Genomic DNA, 16,241 nt, shown 5'->3' with positions numbered 1-16,241 from the left:
TGCCACAGTCCGACGCGCTCGCCTCCTTCACCACCCGCTGGCGCGCGAGATTCGCACGTGACAACCCAGCCCTCCCCTTAGCGGGCCCCACGATATACCAGCTCTGGGCCTACGACGCCACATGGGCCGTAGCCCTTGCGGTCCAAAAGGCGGGGAAACTGGACCGCAGTTTCACCGGCCCACCACGCAGCAGTAACATCTCGAACGATTTGGCCCAACTCGGGGTGTCAAGAAGTGGGCCGAAATTTCTGAACTCAATCTTGGGGGCCCAATTCCGCGGTTTGGCTGGAGATTTTAAACTCGTAGACGGGCAGCTGCAGTCCTCAGCCTTTGAAATAGTCAATGTGGTGGGAAAAGGAGGAGGTAGAACCGTCGGGTTCTGGTCGCCAACGGCGAAAATAACGAAGACTCTAAATAACGGGTCGGATTCAGGCCTGAAGACGGTGATTTGGCCCGGTGACCTGAAGGAGGTGCCGAAGGGGTGGGAGATACCGACGAATGGGAAGAAGCTGAAGATAGGTGTGCCAATAAAGGACGGGTTTAACCAGTTCGTAGATGTGAAAACGGATAAAGATACGGGGAGGGTGACCGTAACGGGATACTGTATTGATGTTTTTGAGGCTGTTATTAAAGCGCTACCGTATTCTGTTACGTATGAATACATGCCTTTCCCCGATGATTCATATGATGTGTTGGTGTCTCAGGTCTACTACCAGGTTAGTGTATGAATTGGGCTTAAGTTCTTCAACAAATCCTAAAAGTAGATCAAGACATCACAAAATTTAGATTGATTGTCTGTCTTATTTGCTTATACTGTTTCTAGTGGTAACGAAGCATTTAAACATCTGTCGTATACTGATTGTACTGATTTAAAATTTTAGGTGTTTGATGCAGTAGTGGGAGACACGACGATCATCGCCAACCGGTCCTTGTACGTAGACTTCACTCTTCCGTACACGGAATCAGGTGTGTCGATGATTGTCCCTGTGAAAGAGGACAAGAGCAAGAACACATGGATCTTTTTAAAGCCCTTGACGACTGATCTCTGGCTCGCAAGCCTCGCCTTCTTTTTCTTCACTGGCTTCGTCGTGTGGGTGATCGAGCATCGCATCAACATGGAGTTTCGAGGGCCTCCGTCGCAGCAGATGGGCACCATTTTCTACTTCGCCTTCTCCACGCTAGTCTTCGCTCATAGTAAGATACGTTGTTAGTCAATCGCATATTTACAACTAGATTTTTAGCATGTCTAATGTCACGAAACACCTTTCAACCGCATCAAAACTTTGAGGTACTATAAAGTTTCTAACGCATTGAAATGGACTTTAATACGAAATCAAAACAAATCAGGTTCAAATCTCATCGGTCATGTATTTAAAAACTGATTAAAAAAGATATCTCTACATGAGCTACGGTTTAAGTTCATGAAAAGAATGCTCGATGAACGAGGACATACTAGAGCACAGAGTTTAGAGATACACTCGATGTACCGTGATGATGAAGCCACTTATCTCTAAAATATTTTTACTAGTGCTTACACATCCTGGCACTGGATGTACATAGGGCAATTAGTTATTTCCAATTAAACTGAGAAAAAAAGGTAACTTACTCCCATGTGATTCTCACCTGATATTGAAGCAGACAAAATAAAACAGATCGCCTAGAGTTTAAAGGGCTTGAGTACAAATTAAACAATTGAGATATATAGTACAGATAACCAAAACTTCATCGTACAGAAGGTGCATCTATAAATGACCCCAAAAGAAAAATTTATAATCATTAATTCTCACCAAAACTTTAAAGTTTTGATGGATTGGCTTGCATGTAACTAAAAATATTCTGTGTGCGCAGAGGAGAGATTGGAGAGCAACCTGTCGAGGTTCGCAGTGATCATCTGGGTCTTCGTCGTGTTGATACTAACATCAAGCTACACTGCCAGCCTGACATCGATGCTCACCGTGCAGCAGCTGCAGCCAGCAGTCACCGACCTGAGCGAGCTCATCAAGAATGGCGACCACATCGGATACCAAGATGGGTCCTTCGTCTTGGGGCTCCTGAAGCAGCAGCTCAAGTTCGAGGAGAACAAGCTCAAGAACTACAGTAGCCTTGATGAGTACGCTGAGGCTCTCGCTCTCGGCAGCAAGAACGGAGGAGTGGCAGCAATGTTCGACGAGATACCGTACCTTAAGCTGTTCCTGTCGGAGCATTGCCAGGATTATACGATGGTGGGCAGGACTTACAAGACCGACGGGTTTGGATTTGTAAGTTAATGAGAATTATCGTCATATGAATGTTAAACACATGCTATATATATAGTCAGCAATTTTTATCACAATTTATATGAAACGATAACAATGCAACCCAAGTATCTTGTCTGCCATGTAATCAGCAGTTTTTAACATAATTTTAAGTATCTTGCCTGCCATGTAATAAGCAAACACTCGTCCTCCATATCACAAGTTTCTAACAATATTGGCGCATTCTTTCGAATCTTTCAGGTTTTTCCGAGAGGCTCCCCTCTTGTATCAGACGTCTCAAGAGCCATACTCAATGTAACCGAAGGCGATATCATGGCCGAAATTGAGAAAAAATGGTTCGGCGACCAAACCACCTGCCCCTCCGACACGAGCAGCGTCACCTCCAGCAGCCTCAACTTCCGAAGCTTCGGCGGCCTCTTCCTCATCACCGGGTGCGTCTCCTCCCTCGCTCTCCTCATCTTCCTAGTCACTTTCCTGTGCGGCCTCTTCCTCATCACCGGGTGCGTCTCCTCCCTCGCTCTCCTCATCTTCCTAGTCACTTTCCTGTACAGAGAATGGGGTGGGCTCAAGATCACCGCGTCTCAGATTTCCCTATCGACGAAAATCAAAGAATGGGCTCGGTACTATGATACTAAAGATCTCAGTTCTCACACTTTCAAGGATTACGCCGCCAGTATTAACGATGGGAGCTCGATTAACGGCAATAATATTGTCGGAGATGCTGCAGCGACCACGCCTAATGTAGGTTCACAGAGTCCGGTTAGCGTGAATCTTTCTGACCTCAACTTTGGTTCGCCGGGTGAAGGGATCAGGTCGTTTAGAGAGAGGGGCGAGGAGGTGATCGGCCAAGCTGAAGAAGATGAGGATGCTGAAGGAATGGTTGAAATCAGCCTTCAAGGTTGATTTGCAGACAGAAGTGCTAATTAGATGTAAATACCGCATCAGATTCTAAGGTATGCCAAAGAAATGCATTAGAGAGAGATGAGCAGTTGGCACGTGTAAAATTCAATTGAAATTTTATAAAAATGAAATATATAGTATATTTACAGACATCAAGCTGTTCAAGAACTGTGCTGCTAAGATTCATACTGACGTACATTTCCAGATTAATAATGTCCTCAAAATCTGACTCAAACTTGTCCACATGCACCTGCAATCTCGCATACAAGATCAAAACATCCCAGTCCAGCTAGTCATGTACTTATAATTAAGCTACGAACGAAATACACATAATAAATATCACAATCCAGAAATCAATACAGTTAGTTAAAGAGACCTTGGATAAGTGAGATTTCAACCAAAAGTCAATCAAAACTCCTGAACCCGTTGAATTCTAACAATCTGTGTTGCTCAAAGGTTTGATTCCAGCCGTTGTATCAAGATTGTCAGCAGCCAAGCAACATGGCAATAACAAAGTGTATAATTTTCGCTCAAGGTAAATTTTTTTTTTTTTGCTGAATATTCCTAAATGCCGTTTACATTCAATGCGGTGTGATCATCCTAAATTTCATTATACAGTGTTGGACCTGTATCCATATCCCAATGGCTATAACACATCTCCGTATTTTTTCAAGAATATGATGCTTTACAATAGAAATTGAATCACTGTCGTGTTCTTTCTGTTACACGAAAGCATGCAAGAACGTCAGATGATCTAAGATATCCTTAAAGAAAGGAGAATTTGTTCCGATTATACTAAGCACTATATATCAAATATCAATATTTTTTTTGAATTTTAAAAGTGACGATATTTTTATCCCCTTTTATTTCTAGTCAAACAATTTTCAATCTTCTAATGTGAACAGAAGTTCAGTATAGTGATCTTATTATTTTGTTTATTATTTTCTATAATTTTTCTTTACTGTGAGAGTTCTATAGATAATTTACAAAATTTTGTTTATATATGGAGAGTATTATCCTTCAATGGTCGACAAATAAAAAAAAATATTCATTTTCAATGCTCACAGTCATATACATGGTTTGTATGAGTATATATAATTTCCATATATATGTACTAAGTAAGATCTACATTCACAATATCTGGATTAATCTCTTGGCAATCCTTAATGAAATTTTGCAATTAGGCAAAAAAGAAATTTAAAAACATAATAATAAGGAACCGGCCGGCCGGGTATTACTCTTAATTTCTAGCGTTCGTCGATGGGATCATATGAAAACACCCCTTCATATAGAGAATCACATACCGGCAACCTCGTAAAAGCAAACGATCAACGCATACCGGCAAAATAAAGGCCGTCAAGAACACATTAGATTTGCAGTCGTAACGAAAAAGCATGGCCAAACGGCACAATATTTAGATCATTAGCATCACTATCGTCATTAGCAGTGTAGCTCAGCTCGCAGTATTTCGAATATGGGGTGCACTAGGAAACCAGTTTCTCTCCGAATGATACATGATTTTATCTCGTACGTTTATACTCACCTTAACGCCTATCTTTAAAACAGAAAGAGAGAATAAAGTATAGATCCTAGAGAGACGCTTAAAATGATGGGAGGCTGGCCCAAGTACTTGCCGACGGAGGAAGGGAAGAATTTGCAGTAATTAAGAAGAGAACTGCGCTGTCGACCGTGGCGAAAAAGGGACGTAAATTACTTGGCCGTGTCAGGAATGGTGCACACTTCTTGCGCTGCTCCTGCGGTTGTGTCGGTGCTCTTTATGATCTGTGATCAGTAACGAAGCCGCCAGGATATTTTTTTTTTGTGGTGTGTTTTTTTGTTTGTGGGTGGGCATGCATGTAATTTTATATAGATTTAAGTAGCATGGAACAATTCCAAAGAGGCAAACAATTTATATAGATTTGCTAGTCAAATAATTTCAGTAAACAAGCATTTACCATAACAAGCTATATAACTATCAAACAACACGAACCCTCATCCAAAGCTCCCTCCTTTCGAAGCGCAGAACCATCAAAATCAGAATTTGAAAGAGAAAAAAAACACAACCATCACTTATCTTCGGCGACGGAGATCTCGTACTTCTCCTGCGTCCGCTGAATCTCGTTCTGTTTTAGGGGTGGTACGTGGAGCCTTGGTTCGGTAAAGAGGCCTGCAATCGTCGCTTGTGCTTTCTGGCATTATATGTTTGGGAGTTCAATGAATTTGGACAATGTTTAATTTTAACCGTTTGATTATTTTGTAGGTGGTTCTAATATAATTTAAGTGTGACATTTTACTATATCCTCATGTATTACACTCTCTTGTAATTTACACTCGAAGAAAAAAATTACAACGACCGACTAAATAATTAATGATTGTGATTATGTAGTGGTCTCTCCACTACTTTTTTTATTGCAGAGAGGATCCGAATCCGAGTTTAATATGGAAAGGAAAATGTAAAAGTATAAATTGGGGAAGGGAGGGTAACAAATGGTAAGGAAAGTTAGGGTTTATTTGGATTGGGGGTAATGAGGGATAGGAGAAGGTTAGGAGACTCTTTATCCTTGTTTGGAAATTAACTTGTCCTAGCCACCAAAACAAAAAAAAAAAATTTTTGGGGTGAAACTCGCAAACAAAGTTCTTATCTTGTCTTTCCTTGCCCCCCACCACTCACGCCCATCAAAACAGAGTGTGGGTTTGGTAAGAGGGAAGGTGATGGGAGGGGAGACACAAAAATTAGATTTATCTTTTGATAGGAGGTCTTTGTTATTTTAAAGAAAAAACTAACAAAGTTTTATAAACTATGACAAATATGATATGAAATTTGTAGAGATTTTCAACACATATTACACATGTTTATTGCGTACGTCTGTTATAACAAAAGTGACTAGTTTATAGCCACATTTTTTAAATTGTTTCAGTATCGATACAATTATCGATCTACTTTGTATTTGATTGTCACAAGGGTCAAGTGAAAAATAACCCCAAAATTATTAAGTATGATTTAGATCAGAGAAAAATGGATCTCAAGCCAATAATTAACTGTATTCATCAGGATTCTCTCTACTTCTTATAAGAGGAACACCATCTTCTCTCCAAACTATGCGCTCCTCACATAAAGCTGAAACCACCTCTACATAGACTTCGTGCTCCTGCAATATGAAGAATTCATGGTTAGAAACGGCCAGCAATTGTAAGAATCAAATAGGAAAAAAATATTATAGCACAGATTTTAGCATCGTAATCGTAGCTATACTATTTTGCTCAAATAATATCACTGCAAGACAGCTTTAAATTGGTTGTTAACCTGGTGTCAACCATCTTTGAGTTCCAAATCAGCATGATTTTTGTATATTTATTTGCGCAACTACCCGATGCATCCAAATTGAGAGGAAATCAAGTATCCTCCTAGCTTAATATAACTTGAGGGCATGGTACAGTAGTCGTTAAGTGTATTCATAGTTCAGTAATCATTTATTGTGGATTTCGTCATTAAGTACATTTATTTCTCTGTTGCGTATGGCATGCACACTGAATGCCAGCAAAATTTTAAAACATGTATCATAAATATTACAGTATTGTTCTGGCCAGTAAAAAATTTTAATGACTTATTTGGCTACAAAAGTAGCTCCAGACCTCTTCTCAGATTGCAAAATTATTTTAAGATACCTGTTGCTGGTGATGAATCTTATAGTTTGTGTTCATTGGTATAAAGTATAAAATTATTCAGAGTATGTTACCTCATGTAGGACCCTAGCAGCCAACTGCTCTGCAGTGTCATTTGGTAACACGGGAACAACTCTCTGAGCAAGGATACGACCAGTATCAAAATGTTCATCCACGAAGTGGACAGTAGGACCCGAATACCTGCAAAAAATTAAGGAGGAATTGAACTTGAAATTAAAGTTGAAAATGGAGCTAATCTATTTTGAAGTGGACAGTTAATATCATGTGTTAGCAGTGAATAATTTCTTTTACCAAATATAATGCTTCCCCTAGGAAAAGAATATTTATGTGAGTTAAGTCAGTTTTTATTGAAGCCTAAATCAATATCATGAAATGAACAAAATTCAGTAAAAGTAATATTTATACAAGAATTGCATATTAAAGTATGGGTTATAAGACACATAAAACATGATAATGAAAAAACTCAACAGAAATTAATATATATTAGAAGGATTACACAATACCAAGAGCAGCATCAGCAGCAAGTAAGCAACAACAACAGTAATAAGCAGAATAGAGGCTTTATCCCATAAACTTTCCAGTCTGTTATGGCATTTTTTATGTAAGAATGTAAGATAGAAAAGGAAAATTATGGTTTAACGTGAAGGACAATGAATTGATTTTTTTCCTTATCATTTTGCTCCTTCGCCATGAAAATTAACAAAAAAATTGAACTCATTTATTAGCACTTACTTGTGGAATCATTAGCAGGATCATGGAATGCAGACATAAAAGAAATAGGATGGACAAAAGCAAAGTAGGCATGACGTGTGCATTTGCATATGTGTGCATGAAAAAAGAGAAAAGAGTGTGATGCAAAAACCTTTAGCAAGAAAACTTCATAGTGCCTCATCATATAGAAAGTTCATAAAGGGCAACGATCAAAAGATAGTATAACTCGTTAGGAATAGATGAAGAGGACGTTCATATCACTGTATTTGTTGTCGTATTTGCTTCGTCTTGTGGGTTAAGATTGTTGCCTCACCTTGCCCCGGAAGCAATGACAGATCTATGCACCTTTAAACCATAAAATCCTTTGCCTCCAAAAGCTGGAAGAAGAGAAGGATGAATGTTTAATATTGATCTCGGATAAGCCTGAACCAATTCACTGGGAATGAGTTTCAAGTAACCAGCAAGGAGAACCAGATCCACATTAAGATTCCTGTCAACAATAAAAAACAATCATTTGTTGCATTTTTATCTAAGGTGGCCTAACTCATAAATATATATCTGTCCTAGACTCCTAGTGCATCTATAAAAAGAAACTTCTGCTCTTCCATACATTACTATTTTAATGGTGTGTGTTCATAGAATAAGATTGTTCAAAGCCTGTTGCATATGTTTAAGGTCTAAGGGTGTGTTTGGCAACTTCGAAGTAATCTAGTTAAGCAATGTTCAAAACCACGCTCTAACCGCCCAAGTACTCCTACCCGACACAAAAACGTGTTGGGTAGCTGAAACCCGCTCGATTTTGCCATCAAACCGCATAATCGAGCGGTTAAAGAGTATGCACCCGCATAATTCATTATACGGGCACATAATGTGCACTATCTGACCCTAACCACACTTAATTACCCTAAAATCTCTCGATTGCTAGCTCAAAACTCTAAACCTAGCTACCCCCACGCACTCTCCTCTCCACCGTCACCAGTTGTCTCTGATCACCACCTCCATATTCTATAGGTATTTAAAGTGTTACGACTTATAAGAGTGTTTTTAGTTTGTGAAGTGTGAACTTTTAGGCCTCATTTGGTACGCGAGATCAAGTCAAGTGATGGAAAGAAATAAGGAATGGAATGATATAAGTGCAGGAATGGAATACTCATTCCCATTATGACATTTGGGTGCAATTAGGGAATGAAGTGGAATGTATATCTTGTATATTTTGGGTATTAATAATTAATAACCAATCAAGGCAATATTCTATTTTCCCCCACACATACATGAGAATACCCATTTCCTTACCATCTAATCAGGAATGCTTATTCCCAAATAAAGTGGAAATGAATAAGAAGTGGGAATGGGCATTCTAACTTCTAAAACGATGTTGTGTTTAACATGCATGATTGAGAAGTGGGAATGAGCATTCCATTCTCACCTATTCCCGCATACCAAACGAGGTGTTAGTAGTTTTACTTTAAGTGTATAACAATTTCGATTTAAATAGCTTGAGATATTATTGTTAGTCTTTTGCTTAGAATGTTTATATTTTTCATGAATTATTGTATTTTTATATTGATAAATATTTATATATATAAAAAAACGCATAATTCTACATAATCCGATTAATCACCGCAAAATCAAAGTAATTGTTGTGCTTTAGAACCTTGCGGTTAAGGCCTTAAACTAGATAAGATTAGGATTGAACTATGGTAGAGGATGATCCAAAGGTAACCTAGATAAGAGGCTTTTTTGAACTAAAAAAAACTGGTCCAATCATGGACCAATTTTGCCAAACACATTTCAAGTTCTTAAGCAGGTTAACTCCACTAACCTAGTTCGTGGGAGAATTTCCAAACAGGCTTAAGGGATGAAAATGGGCAAAAAAATGTGAACTGTTCAGTTTATCATAAAATTTACCAAGACAAATTCTTCACCTTAAAGTAGCGACAAGGTCATCAGCTGATAATCCGTCGGGTGAGGATTTGGTCTTAGGAAACAATATGACAGGGATACCATTATTTCTTGCATATTCAGCTCCACCACAACCTGATATTCAAATGGAATACATCTCTGATTACAAGACCATAGTAAACAATATGCAGACTTTATGCTTTTAAACTCTAATACAGTATGAAATAAGTAGTTAACTTGCAAAAATATTGGTGGCGTGAACAAAAAGGGAAGAAAGGAAGAAAGAGTACTCTTCATCCTGCAGAACATTTAATACCTGATATTTTAATTATTACTTACATGATGTCATATTTTGATCCAACGTACATTTTTTATTGCTCATTTTATACTTATCGTGATAGATGTTAGAGTCTTAGATAAAAATTTTGATTACACATTCAATACGAAGATTTATACATCATAAAGGAATAATTTCCAAAGTTAAGTTTAAATACTATTAAAACAACCAAATTCTTTAATCAAACAGGAATATCTCTTTAACATGATAATTTCATATTGATAAACAATAGATTATAAAATCGAATAAACATATTTAATATTCAGATTTAAGATTTCATATGAATACAAATATGAAAATCTCAATGTCTGATTGAATTCATTTCCTGCCCATAAGAAGCATGAAGATTTATATCAAACATTCATAAGTTCGTAGAGCATGAGAAATTATTCCTCCCTCCTAATTGCAAAAAATGCGCAGAAAAGAAGTATACCAGGTTTATCCGTGACTAAAACCACGACATCTCCATGAACTGAATCACCCAATGTAGCCTCATGAATCGACCGAAAGTTCGAACCTCCGCCGGAAACAAAAACTGCAAGCCTTTTCCTTCTAATTGCACTTTTACTGCCCACATAACTCTCAGCTTCTTGAAAACTGTTGCGAAACTTGAACCCTCTCGTGTCATTTGCAATGATATGCAATCCTAGTTTTGCAGCCAAATGGGATTTTCTGAGATTTAGTTTTGGGCACGAGACAATGAAAGAGGAGACCTGAGGTTTTTGTGATGTATAGCTAATGTTCGTGATGGGAGAGAGTCTGGTTAGTAGAGTTGAACTCAAAGATTCCATTGAATACCTGGGCTAAAAAAAGTATGAAGTTTTAGGCTTGATTCCAATGTATTATATTAAAAAATCACTAAAAAGCAATACAAAATTCAGGAAAAAAAAATCAAAAACTTCAAAATTTCCACATTGCAAAATTCACATTTACTATCTAGTCTATAAACGACTGAGAATTTGACGAGTTGTTGATGGACCATTAGCAAAACGACTTTTTAGGGTAAATCAAGTAAAAATGACAAGAATATTGCAACAATGAAATGATGAGATGATAAAAGTAGAAATTTTACCTGTGAGAGTGCTGGGCAGTTGATATATTACTTATCCGCAGACCCCTCTTTGGATTGTAAAATTTGAAAGAAAAAAGCTGTGATTTTTAACCCCCAAACCCATAAACCCTAGCTTTTGGATTCAACGAGTCGGAGAAAACTGCATAAATATCGGGTCGGGTTCTCGGGTAAAAGGACAAGTATATGAATATTTGCATTTTAGTCCCTTCAAATGTACTTTTCTCTCTCCCCTTATTAATTTAAAATCTTTCATATGTTTGCCACTGTTTGCCACCGTCCCTGAAATCTTTAAGTTTTTATCATTGAAGAAATTTTCAAAACAAATTCAAACCAAGTTTTCATTTTTAAAATCGACTTTTTTATTATAAAAATCGATTCATTTTTTACTATGTCAGCTTAATCTCATTTCCTAATTAGTTGGGGTTGCCAACCCCGACTATTTAGGACATAAAAAATTGAGTTTAAGACCTCTAATTGAGATTTAACAACCTCCTAAACAGTCGGTGTTGCTAATCCCAACTGTTTAGAAATGAGATTAAACCGTAACAAAAAGTTAGTCGATTTTTGTAAAAAAAAAAATGAGTCAATTTTAAAAATTAAAACTGTGCTGAGTCTGTTTTGAAAATTTCTTCTTTCATCGTTCATATGCTTGCGATCTCCAGTTCCACCAAAGACCTAACTCCTACATCCAACCGGCGACGACAACGATCATCGATAACGGCTGCGAGCCCTAATCTCACCTCCGGCGACGACGGCAATAATCAACAACGGTGAGATCCTCTCGATCCTCCATCTCCAGCCCCACCGAAGCCCTAAATCCTACATTCAAACTCTATTCTCTCGATTGGTTTATCTCCGAAACCCTCAACCTAGGTCCAAAATTGGGATTTTAGGATTCGAGCTTTCACCCGATTGGTTATGGCTGAGGCTGCGATTGATCTAATTCTCTCATTCTGGCTCATTCGATATCAGTTCCTCTTGCTCTTGTTGATATTGTCATTTTTCTCATTACCTGCTCTCTATCTGCATGCGTGAAAGATGATGCCTTTTTTTTAATCAATCTCTTTTTTGTTCTATATGTATGTCCAGGATTTGTAAATTTTTACAATTCTCATTTTTGCAGATTTTACACTTGTTGAAGGGGCACACTTAATATTCTAGTGGATTGCTCGGCGTAGGTAAGGATCAGATCGCTTGTTCTATTTTTGCTCCAGTAGTTAGATAGTTAGCGTATGTGTGAGCATTGCCTCAATTTTCTATGTCAAGCTATCCTCTACAGTGATTAGCATTGCCTTGCTCATCCTTACGATACCTTTGATGTATAATTTAAGTTTTTTGTTTCTTCAAGTTGAATTTCAGATATGATTCCTGTAATACATATTTGAAGAGTTTTCATGAAGAATTATTGACTTGGCATGCAGGATTCAGTAGTTTAGGATCATTAGGATTATGTTGCATGCTGATGCATAAGATGTTCAGTTGACTTATAGTGCATGTACGGTGCTTTGCTTCTAATGCATATAGAAAAATCTACCGAAGTCTCTCAAATGATTGCTATCTAGAATAAGTTTGTTTTGTATTTTTAAACTCTTAGCTTGGTATTTGATTCAATGAAAGCATATACATATGTATAAGAATGAGCCACGCCTTGTGTTTGGAAAGTTTTATTCTTATTTTTTTCTTGTATAATCTAAGCTATTGCATGCCTGTACATTTTTGGAGATTTCTCATGGTTATTGGTCCTTTTCTTTTTCCTGATTTGGTATTGTGAACTGTCTAATGTTTGGTAATTTTGGTGTTTTTAGAATAAATAGTTGTTGTTTAAAAGTTGAATGTTCCTTAAGTCTCTTGATTATCTTCAGATCATGCATTGCGTATCAAATTTTTTTGAATTGATTGTATTGTCTGGTAGAGAAATTAGCTTTTTTATTTATCTTTCGCTCGTTTGTCATTTCTCTAAATGAAGGACGATGCTGAAGTTTTTTTTTCTATTTTATTTTTTATTTTTTTTATTTTATGTGGACTGGTTTCAGTTAGAATATATTTATGGTGTACATCTTAAGAATATACTTTGTTGATTTACAAAGACCATATTATGACACCTACGTGATGTTCACCTTGATACCTTTAGCTAAAGTATCTGGTCAAATCTATTGCCATGAGACACTTGCCTCATGAAGTACAGTTTGTTGTCTACATACTCTTTGATTTAAAAGTCCACTCCTCAGATTACTTGGTTATTGCAGTGAACATACATATCATCCTCTTTTACTAATTATCCCTTAACCACTAACCAGGGTAGATCATTAAATCATCAGTTATCTTGTGATGGAGGCCTATCTGTTTAAAAAAAGTAGATCAATAGAAGAAACAAAGTCTTGTTAGAGAGATATTAAAATGACATATGACATGAGTAGGTGACAGCATAATGAATACTATATGCTAATTTCCGCAGCACCAACAAATATCACATACGTCTCATTAATCTAACCCTGGCCATAAGTATCAAATAAGTGCCAATGCTAGAATAAGTTTGTTTCGTATTTTTAAACTTTTGGCTTGGGATTTGATTTCTTTAAAGCATAAACATATGTATAAGATGAATTTTTGATGCTCAAATGATGTGAACAAATTATTGTTGGTCGTGGATGAGAAATAATTGCTATTGAAGGATACATATTTGTGTATTCATATTTTCCTGAAATGATATGGTTCACTGCAATGCAAGTTCTTATTCATTAGTTTTATTGTTTTGTTAATTTGAGAATGAATCAGTTGAAAGTTTGAAATTTTGTTTAAAGGAATCGAGCAAGGGAGAGAGATGCCTCACAGAACTCGGCAAATGACGGGGCTACTAGTATTCATGGGAGTGAATTTGGTGCTGGCCTCTACGATCACTCCGGTCTATGATTTTGTCTGCTTTCATCCCTATTGGGAGAGAAGAGTATGTGCTTTATTTCATCACTTTGATTTATAGTTCGAAATCAATTTCATATTTTACATAAACAATTTTCAGCCAAGCTGTGTTTTAGTATAGCTTTTGTTATCTTGTCCATTTGATGCTTATGAGTGTAGAAAATAATTGGAAATGAGGTGATGAGGACTATGGAAATTCTGGTTGTATACCAATTGCATTTGTGTAACTATGGTGTAGTCTTTTTTATTGAATTAATTGTTCTGTTAATAGGAACTCAGTGTGATCACGTGGGTGTGGGGTCCACCCATAAAGCATTTAAGCGTGAGTCATGGGCTTTTCCACCTCCGTGTGAGCCCAATTTCGTTTTGGTCACAAGCACACGTTTTCTCCAACACACATGCGATGTTTGCTGCTATAAATAGGAACAGAAATTGTTCCTAGGGTTGAGCGAAAAAGGAGGTTCTGGTTTTTTTTCTTTGTGCGGCTGCGGAACAGAAGCCAACAGCGCGAGGAGGTTTTCTTGGCGGCTGCAGGAGAAAAATAGTAGTTGTGTTGAGGAGATTTTGTGTAGTTTCTTTTAGGGTTTTGTGTATCCTTTTGAGAGAGATATTTGTATGAGAGGTTTGAGAGTTTGTTTAAGGGTTTAGTTTGAGTGATTGTAAACCCTATTTGTATTCTCTCCCTCTAATAGTAGATCTCCCCCCTCCTTGCCCCGTGGACGTAGGCTATTTGCCGAACCACGTAAAATTTGTGTTCTTGTCGTGATTTGTAATAGCTTGTAGGTTCCCTCGACGCGCAGTCCTAGAGCTGACGAGAGAAAGAGCTGATATCTCACTTTGATGAGATATCTGCCCAAACGGGAGTGCGAACACTCACCCAAAACAAATAGTGTCTACTCACCAAATCAATCGCTGCGCACAACAAGTGGTATCAGAGCTCCGGGTTGGACTTGGGAGCTTGTTTGAAGGATTCGCTGAAGGATTCTTATTTGAAGATTAGATCGACAATATGGGTGAAACAAGCACATCGGGATCGTCTCTTACGAAGACGATACATAGTTTGAGCATCAATAATATGAAGATTGATGTTCCGAAGTTCGACGGCAAGATTAATTTCGGATTGTGGAGTGTTAGACCCCTTGAGGGGGGGTGATTAGGGTCTTATGCTAATCTAATCCGATTAAATGCCAATTAAAACTAATTAATAAGTTATCCTAGCAAGTATAAAATACAACAAGATACGTAAGCTAGGATAAACAATATGAACAAATGAATATATCCTATCAAAGAGGTATTACAAAAATATGAGCAAGGATATATGAACTAACACAAGGGTAAAATAAACAATCTACACAAGTGATAGGGTGATATGATAAGCAATACACAAAGGCGATATAAGATATGAAAACAAGAATAAGAACGCCAATGCAATCACAAACAAAACGATATGTTTACGAGGTTCGGTCCCCACGACCTACGTCCCCGCTCCTCACCTCGAGGAGATCTCCACTATCACAACCGGGTTTTCTACGTTCACCCGAACAACGTTTACACCTCACAATACAATCACTATGTAATCACACCTCACACACTAAGTGTTGGTCCTAGCCCGTGTCCTCCTCCTCAAGTGCTCGGTTACAACCTCTCCCTAGGCACGTCAACCGACGCCACTCCTCTTGGATTCGACCCCGTCTCTCACCACACACTTCTCTCGGTGTACAAGTGTATTACAAGTGAATCCTCACAATTAAGCACAATATAAATCAATTGATTGTTCTCTAAAACAAGGTGAGAACTCAATTAAGCACAACTCTAAGTCACTAATCTCACAACCCAAAATTATACTATGAATGTAAATACAATAAGCTCAATAGGTTGTGTGTGAACAAAGAGATAATAAAATCAACTAAACTCAATATGAACACTAGCTTAATAAAAAGATAATCAAACAATATAAAATATGAAGCTAGATTGAGTTTAGAAAACTTCTCAATAGATCAAGAGTGGAAGGAGAAGAGTTGGATGCTCAAACACCAATAGATGATCTCCTCAAGCTCTTGTGGAAGTGATTCACAAAACCAAAACACTCAAATGCTTAAAAGCTTATAAACACACTTAAACCAAACATAAACCCTTGATTAAAACTCTCTTAAACTTGTTTTTAAACTCTCTTGGCTCACTTGAAAAGACATCAGCAATGGGGTATATATACCCACTAGAAATCTCAGCAAAAACCCCCAAAACAAAATGACCAAAAACCCCAGCAAACAGCTCAGAGAAAGAGCCGTTAAAAAGCAACGGCTATATTGTCGGTCGACCGAAAATTCCGTCGGTCGACCGATGGAAAAATTCGGTCGACCGATGGAAAGTTCGGTCGACCGTTATCCAGGTCGAAAACAGGAAATCAAGCAAACACTTATCCGGTCGACCGGTGCGGTCGACCGATGGAGCTCTCGGTCGACCG

At 37.8% G+C, this 16,241-nt stretch overlaps 1 protein-coding gene, 1 long non-coding RNA gene and 1 pseudogene across 3 annotated transcripts in view; 2 read left to right on the top strand and 1 right to left on the bottom strand.

Annotated features, from left to right (window-relative positions):
* Nucleotides 1-3,307, top strand: part of LOC109846827 — a 5,280-nt pseudogene extending 1,973 nt beyond the window's left edge.
* On the bottom strand, nt 5,971-10,998 carry LOC109846697 (phosphoribosylglycinamide formyltransferase, chloroplastic-like). Of its 2 annotated transcripts, none has more exons than XM_020415969.1 (6): nt 10,862-10,998; nt 10,223-10,592; nt 9,476-9,587; nt 7,864-8,040; nt 6,893-7,019; nt 5,971-6,304 (listed from the first exon to the last, which is right to left on the bottom strand). In XM_020415969.1, the coding sequence occupies exons 2-6, from the start codon at nt 10,578-10,580 to the stop codon at nt 6,191-6,193; spliced, it is 888 nt and encodes a 295-aa protein (XP_020271558.1). In that variant the 5' UTR covers nt 10,581-10,592; nt 10,862-10,998; the 3' UTR covers nt 5,971-6,190. The 2 variants fall into 2 exon arrangements, with proteins under 2 accessions (XP_020271558.1, XP_020271609.1); XM_020416020.1 differs by having other exon boundaries at nt 10,223-10,587.
* The window catches only part of LOC109846648, an 11,470-nt gene continuing 6,695 nt past the window's right edge, over nt 11,467-16,241 (top strand). The window contains exons 1-3 of the long non-coding RNA XR_002248570.1: nt 11,467-11,631; nt 11,985-12,039; nt 13,663-13,805. This is a non-coding gene — a long non-coding RNA (uncharacterized LOC109846648). The remainder of the gene's footprint in view (nt 11,632-11,984; nt 12,040-13,662; nt 13,806-16,241) is intronic.

Source organism: Asparagus officinalis, chromosome 1 (assembly GCF_001876935.1).
Source record: "Asparagus officinalis chromosome 1, Aspof.V1, whole genome shotgun sequence".
In the NCBI taxonomy this organism is placed as follows: domain Eukaryota; kingdom Viridiplantae; phylum Streptophyta; class Magnoliopsida; order Asparagales; family Asparagaceae; genus Asparagus; species Asparagus officinalis.
Note: the sequence above shows the minus strand (reverse complement) of the source record. Positions and strands in the feature narration are given on the sequence as shown.

Coding starts and splice junctions, on each gene's coding strand:
- LOC109846697 (XM_020415969.1), bottom strand. CDS start 10,580: ATGGAATCTTTGAGTTCAACTCTACTAACCAGACTCTCTCCCATCACG. Junction 8,041..9,475: donor GACCTTGTCGCTACTTTAAG/GTGAAGAATTTG, acceptor TATTGTTGACAG/GAATCTTAATGTGGATCTGG. Junction 7,020..7,863: donor GTCATTGCTTCCGGGGCAAG/GTGAGGCAACAA, acceptor AATTTTTTGCAG/GTATTCGGGTCCTACTGTCC.